The 7117-nt window shown below is 29.5% G+C and overlaps 2 protein-coding genes across 2 annotated transcripts; both read left to right on the top strand.

Moving 5' to 3' along the window:
- Window positions 1–493: 493 nt before the first annotated feature.
- LOC112459397 lies at window positions 494–1919 on the top strand. The gene is made up of 4 exons (XM_025023465.1): window positions 494–522; window positions 654–771; window positions 1112–1373; window positions 1778–1919. The coding sequence occupies exons 2-4, from the start codon at window positions 690–692 to the stop codon at window positions 1917–1919; spliced, it is 486 nt and encodes a 161-aa protein (XP_024879233.1). The 5' UTR covers window positions 494–522; window positions 654–689.
- Window positions 1920–3673: 1754 nt separating this feature from the next.
- LOC112459398 (putative odorant receptor 92a) lies at window positions 3674–7032 on the top strand. Its single transcript, XM_025023466.1, has 9 exons — window positions 3674–4150; window positions 4398–4517; window positions 4595–4712; window positions 5282–5543; window positions 5779–5892; window positions 6032–6122; window positions 6208–6350; window positions 6472–6604; window positions 6685–7032. Exons 1-9 carry the CDS (start codon window positions 3986–3988, stop codon window positions 6733–6735), a joined length of 1197 nt encoding a protein of 398 aa, XP_024879234.1. The 5' UTR covers window positions 3674–3985; the 3' UTR covers window positions 6736–7032.
- Window positions 7033–7117: the final 85 nt, after the last annotated feature.

The following is a 7117-nucleotide window of genomic DNA, read 5'->3' as shown; positions in this document are numbered from 1 at the left end:
AAATATGTTTTACAGCTCATAAACTTGTCAATGTCTTATTTCATGGTAATTTATACTCTACTATAACAAAAAGTAGACATCACGAGTGATTTTGCTCTATAGTTAGAAATAATATGTAGCTGATAAAAGATGCAAAATAAAAATTTGCACATAAAGAAACACTAATTATTGAAATTTATAAGTAAATCGTTATCTTATTTTACGATATCAAAAAACATGGCAGTATCTCACGCCAAGTATTAAACGCGCTAAGTACACGAGGAGCGGATGTTTTATTCTACATGATGATAAAAAAGATTAATTATAAAATATATGTAATATGTGAATATATATTTGTAACAAAAACTCTAACACTGACGCAAATATTCAGATACATAATCTTTTATTTTGATTATTACAATCATTAAAAATAAATAGAATTGATTAAATTATTAATAGCATTTTAATTGTCTTCTTTTCTGATATCCTTCTTGTTTGATATATTTCTTAACGTATATCTCTTTTCTTTTGAATAATAAACAAGTAAGTATACATTTCTAAAAATTGAGTAAAATATAAATACGTGCGTAGATATATCATAATTAACATTTCATATCCGTTATTTTCGGTTTCCAATGTTGTTATACATATTCATAGATTATTCGAAAGTATAGATAAAAATCTTCTTCGAGCGGCTTCGTTACGAATGGATGACATTAAAAGCTACAGATGAAATCGATATATTAAGAAAATACGCCGATTTTTCCAGACTATTTACGGCGACAATGACGGGTATAAAGAATCAATCCGATTATTTTAATTCCGATTATTTCGATTTATTCTGTTTTCGCATTTGATTATAGTACATATTATAAATATCGATTGTTATATGGATTGAAAGAGAATTTAAATACTGGGATATCAATAAATTGATATTTTTATCATATCACAATTTTTTAATTTTTTGTGGAATAATCAAATAAAATAATAAATGAATTATGCTGCTGCATTATATGTGTTGGAATAAAAGAAAATTTTAATACAATAAGCAAAATTTAAAGATATAATTAACTTTAACAAGAGAAAAATTTATATATATGTATACATATATATTTCTCGTTGTGTTTTATAGTGCTGATGTTACTTCTTCTGAACTCTTTCGGCTTGTTTCAATTTCTTCCGAACCTTCTTGACATTATTATACCGCTTAATGAATCTCGTGAGCGTCATTTCACATTCTTAGCCGAGTACTTCGTCGATCAAGAGCAATACTTTTATTTTATTTTAACACATAATCTAATGGCCGTTTATATCGGAGGTATTTCAATACTTTCTACTGGTACCATGCTTATGGGATTTATAATGCACATCTGCGCAATGTTGAAAATAGCAAGGTAAGAATCGCGAGAATTGAAAAATTGAAATATAACTTAATAATGGCTTATTCAAGATAAAAAGTTTCTTTCACTGTATATGCTGATGTAAAAGAAATAATTCTACAAAAATTATTTCATATACATATAATATGATGGTTTTTTATATATTGACAAAATTAATAAGTCACATGTGGGAATGGTAATAATTCAAGTATGGACAACAGTAACGGACAACATTAGTACTTTTTTTATTTATATAAGTTATTTTATTTACCCCACAATTCAATTGTTGATCTTACATTATAATAATGTAACGATGAACAAAAAAGTGACTAAAAATTGCAATTAATTTATATACGTAAATAAATACAGTATCCTTTTCCGATTAATGAATTATGTAGAAATGTAATTCGACTTCGCAGTTATCGTCTTGAACATATAAACGATAATTTACCATCAGTATCTATATCCGAAAAAGATTACATTATTTGTAAAAGAATAATCAACGCCGTTGACATACATCGCAGAGCGCTCGTGTTTGGCGAATATATACTATCTAGATAGTATATACTATCTACCCTCATGTGGGGGTAATATGCCACATATACAAAAATGTATAGTAATTTAACTTTAGAAGGGCATTCTTGTCTAAAAACATGTAAAAGAATATTTTTATTACAATTTTAATAAAACACTAAGAAAATTCTAAGAAGCACTTGTCATACTGTACTTACCCCATAAAAACAATAATACTGACAGGAAGTAAGTAAAACTTGGACAAAACGTCCAGATATAATATTTTTAACAATTTCATAGTATTTACAACAACGCTCCTAGCCGTAGCTTTGTTTAACATAATGAGTGGCATATTCCCCACACTAGCATAATCCTCACACTGGCATATTCCCCCCAGTTACCCTATTTTTTATCCTGTTTATTTTTACATCCTGTTATTTTTACATCCTGTTTATATCCTTAAACACCCAATGTAACTTCACAAGCAAAAAGCAGCATTTACATATTTATTGCAAACCTTCGTATGATCAATTGAGGTCTATTAATCACTTTAACACCTTAGGTATGCCATGCAATGTACGATTTCGTTACAAGCGCAAAAGCTGCTGCTTTTTATAATGCAGAGAAATACAAAAAATTACTATTTTACTGTCGGTAGCATTTTCGTCGCTTCTCTAGAAGGTTTTGCCTCGGTAATGTACTCGTAATAAATAAACAAATATATATATATACATATATATGTTTATCAACTATTGTATATGTGTATATATATAGTATATTCTTTATTTTAAATTATATACCTTGAGAACATAAATAGAATATATATTCTAGATGACGAGTATGACAGTATCTTACTTCACAATGATTTACTCCACACGATGACCACATAGGATGCGATACAACATTTAGTAGCCCGTCGTATTATAGACAATTACACAAGATTTCTGAAGGAGCCGATATTCTGTCGAGCAATCGGATACCGACAATATTTTCAACTTTCACGGAAACTCAACGAAAGGAATCCAAAGTTTGCAATAATGTTACATCACATGGAGCAAAGTATTAATATCAGTAATAAAGACAGATTAAAATACGTTATTGAAATTATGGAATATCTTAGTGTTCAAAATTCAAATTTCTTTATTTGGATGATCTGCATGCAAAAAATAATTTGTTTAAAAAACAATTGAAACACTTGGAAATAAACCTGAGAATTTCATCGAAGTTTTTATAATGTCGTTTGTTATGTTATCTTTGAATCTTTCAATTATTAACTAAGTTAAACATTAATCAACTTTAAAATTATCAGTGTTTATCTAATCATTTTAACTCTTATTAAATTTATTACTTGTGACACGTGTTCTTTACGCTGTCCATATTTATAGTAATTAAATATTACATAAAATCGAATAAGTATAATCTTTCCAAGTGAATATTTACTAAGAAAGGAAGAAACCTTTAATATTCCCGCTATATCCTCTTATTTGGATTTATTACTTTTTTTATATATGTAATTTTATAAATTTCACTCACATATACACTTAATGAGACCGCACATTTCTTGCACATTAGTATTTTAATAACTAAATAAAACTAAGTATGAATTTCTATATGGCACGACATGGAAAACACTCGCGTAACAGAGCAATCTCAAAATCTCGGGTACTCGCAACTCGTGCGTTTGCGTAAAAGAGTCACGGTGTGGTCTCGCTCCGCGCGTACTTGGCGCAAGACACTATAATACCGTGTCTCTTGATTCGTAGCACGATGTTCGCGACGCGACGTTTCGAATGACTGTGAGGGTGTCGCGTGAGAAATCTTCTGAAAGCCCAAAACGCGCCTGCGCCAACGTGAGAAAAAAAGAAGGGGATATTATTTCACCCTTGCCTTGAGAAAGGCTACATCTGACGAATATAACGTGCAATTTCGATAATTCAACTTTTTGTCGTCCCCTTCGGCGCCGTAAAAACGCGAGCGATCGATGGTCGCCCCCACCTTGACGCGATACCGTGAACGCCGATGACAATATTTTATAAAAACATCCGGTGAGGGTGGAAACGGTTATATCATTCTACCGGAAAAAACGCATACGGTGCCTCAATATTGTTTTTAACATGTTGTTGAATCGCGAGAAGACAGATTTTGCCGAAAATCATTATTACAGATTAAATCAAATACTTCTGTCGACGGTCGGTCTATGGCCATATCAACGCTCGAAATTTACGATAATTAGTCATATCTTCCATTTTGCTATAATGGGGTCTTTCGTGTTTTTTCAGGTAAATATATATTCTTTCTAAATATTGTACATTATACGTATTATTTAGTTCTGCACAATTTGGTTTTATATACTCTCGTAAGTTTCGACTAACTTTGTAAAAATCTAATTAAAAATGACTCTAATAACACAAATCTATTATGAGAACATAAAAATTAAACACGTTAGTATAACAGATTTATATATTCGAAAAGAGTGTATATACAACTAAGGCATACCATTTCTGATGATGTCCTCATCACTTTCAGTTAACATCGTTTCTCACATTACAATTCACCCTGGATCTCTTTATTATGGTGCTCTCGTACGCCGTACCGAGTTTCTCATATATCGTACAGTACTGCGCATTTTGTGTAAATCGCAACGATGTAAGTTAGCCACTGTATCCCATCATTTCTTTTCACTCAATAGTCAGAAAATCATCTGAAATAATCCGATCATATAGGTGAAGCGAATTTGGAAAGATATACGTGAGAATTGGAGTCTTTTGAAAGATGAAACGGAACGCGACATAATGCGGCAACATTCATCTTTTGGTGAACTAATGACGAAACTCACATTATGTATGAGAGTTATAAAAAAACGACAACATGTCATACAGATTTTGTCCATATACAAAAATGTCTATAAAAAAGTTCTTAGTATAATTATAACTATTAATAGTTACTACACTGAGAAAAAGAATTTGTTGAAAAACGCAAAATGTGTTTCCAACTAAAATATTTAGTCCGATATGTTTAACCAAACATTAGTTTTAACTAAACATTAGGTGAATTAATTAATTCTTGATTAAAAAATGAATTATACCTTTTTTGATGCAACTTAATGATTGTTGAATCAACCATTGGATCAACAATTATACAAATAGAGTCCGTACAACCAATTTTTTTCTCAGTGTATTAATCATTTTTCCTAAAACACGATTTTGAAAGCTCGTGTTTATTTCTGAATTTCTGTCACAGCTAATTACTCATTATCGTCCTCATTACCTATTCGTTTCGTTTATGTCTAAAACCTGCTTAATAATTTGCACAATAAACTATATTTTACACACATTAACAACAACTATTGAGTATTATACTCAATCAGTACAAAGAATTTTATATATATGTATGTATTGATGTAATTCCAGTGAGTTTCATCATAAGTATGATTCTGTATGCAATCACTGAACTGTTACCGACTATTCTTGATTTAATCTTTCCGATAAATCAAACGCGTCCGCAAGAGCTCCACGCTTCGACAGAATATTTCATCGACAAAACAACGTACTTTTATCCAATTTTTTGCCACTGGATAATTTCCTTGCTTTTCGGTGCCTCTGTTCTTATAACTACAGGTTTGTTCGAAATAATATACATCGAAAATATTTGCGGATTATTAAGAATCGCCAGGTGAGACTTAAAGTTCAATACTTGAATAATGATTTATGTTTATAATTGAAATAATGAAGTAATCGAAATTAATGTGAAAAATAAAGTAATATAACATTTTACATACTAACTTTGGAGTCCAGATAATATACGTAAAAAAATTTATATAAAAATCAAAATTATTTAATATATATAATATGTGTAAATATTATTATATCAAAATTACGAATAAAGAAGCGATTAAATATATTTGCAGCTATCGGATTGAACACTCAATAGACAAATATGTATCGCATAATTCTGCACAAAAAGATTGTGTAGCTTATCAAGGCATAATCACCGCAGTGGATATACACCGAAGAGCCCTCGAGTCGGTATCTCTATATATGTATATGTATAATATACATTTTTTGCAAAAATCGAAATATTTATATCGATTTTTCATTTAATACTATACGCAGATGCATTTGATATGCAATATATTTCATCTTTGTCTTTTATTATTAAAGATGCAGTGAATTTATGGTAAACAGTTTTGTGCCATATTTTGTCTTACTAATTATAATCGTCGTTGCATCTACAAGTTTGAACTTATTCCGAGTAAGTTATTTTTTCTAAATCTTTCTTTACAACAAATAATCAAGCTATGAATTTTTATATAGTATAGACGATTTTTGTATTTTAGCTGCTCAGAGCAATAACTTTGCGAAATATGTACGAGTTACTTGCATCAACATTATTCGTCGGTTTTCATTTTATAATCATGTTTATCAGTAATTACTATGGGCAAAAACTTACGGATTATAATAACGAAATTTTTAATACTGCGTGAGTATTTATCGCGATTACATAATCACTCTCGTTATTGTCAACCAGAAATTAAACTTCCTAAAATTAGATGAGGTTTCAAGAAAAGCTTGGAATATGTAAAATAATGTTTTATTAACAGATATAATGTAAAATGGTATAAGACTCCAATAAAGATGCAGAAATTACTATTATTTATAATGCAAAGTACTACAACGCCATATGTTATAAATATTGGTAACTTACTTTCCGCTTCAGTCGAAGGTTTTTCTAAGGTAAAGAGAAGTGACATGGTATATATGGAAGAATCACAGATTTTTATTAACGGAAAGCATTTAACAAATATGTTTTACAGCTCATAAACTTGTCAATGTCTTATTTCATGGTAATTTATACTCTACTATAACAAAAAGTAGACATCACGAGTGATTTTGCTCTATAGTTAGAAATAATATGTAGCTGATAAAAGATGCAAAATAAAAATTTGCACATAAAGAAACACTAATTATTGAAATTTATAAGTAAATCGTTATCTTATTTTACGATATCAAAAAACATGGCAGTATCTCACGCCAAGTATTAAACGCGCTAAGTACACGAGGAGCGGATGTTTTATTCTACATGATGATAAAAAAGATTAATTATAAAATATATGTAATATGTGAATATATATTTGTAACAAAAACTCTAACACTGACGCAAATATTCAGATACATAATCTTTTATTTTGATTATTACAATCATTAAAAATAAATAGAATTGATTAAATTATTAATAGCATTTTAATT

The sequence above is a fragment of the Temnothorax curvispinosus genome, unplaced genomic scaffold (assembly GCF_003070985.1).
Source record: "Temnothorax curvispinosus isolate PA1 unplaced genomic scaffold, ASM307098v1 QBEX01009826.1, whole genome shotgun sequence".
Taxonomy (NCBI): Eukaryota; Metazoa; Arthropoda; class Insecta; order Hymenoptera; family Formicidae; genus Temnothorax; species Temnothorax curvispinosus.
Note: the sequence above shows the minus strand (reverse complement) of the source record. Positions and strands in the feature narration are given on the sequence as shown.

Bases quoted from the DNA above. Each gene is read 5' to 3' on its own strand.
- LOC112459397 (XM_025023465.1), top strand. From the start codon at position 690: ATGACATTAAAAGCTACAGATGAAATCGATATATTAAGAAAATACGCC. The intron at 772-1,111 runs GTATAAAGAATC...TGTGTTTTATAG, and splicing joins ATTTACGGCGACAATGACGG to TGCTGATGTTACTTCTTCTG. The intron at 1,374-1,777 runs GTAAGAATCGCG...TCGACTTCGCAG, and splicing joins GCAATGTTGAAAATAGCAAG to TTATCGTCTTGAACATATAA.
- LOC112459398 (XM_025023466.1), top strand. From the start codon at position 3,986: ATGTTGTTGAATCGCGAGAAGACAGATTTTGCCGAAAATCATTATTAC. The intron at 4,518-4,594 runs GTAAGTTAGCCA...CCGATCATATAG, and splicing joins TTTGTGTAAATCGCAACGAT to GTGAAGCGAATTTGGAAAGA. The intron at 6,123-6,207 runs GTAAGTTATTTT...TTTGTATTTTAG, and splicing joins CAAGTTTGAACTTATTCCGA to CTGCTCAGAGCAATAACTTT.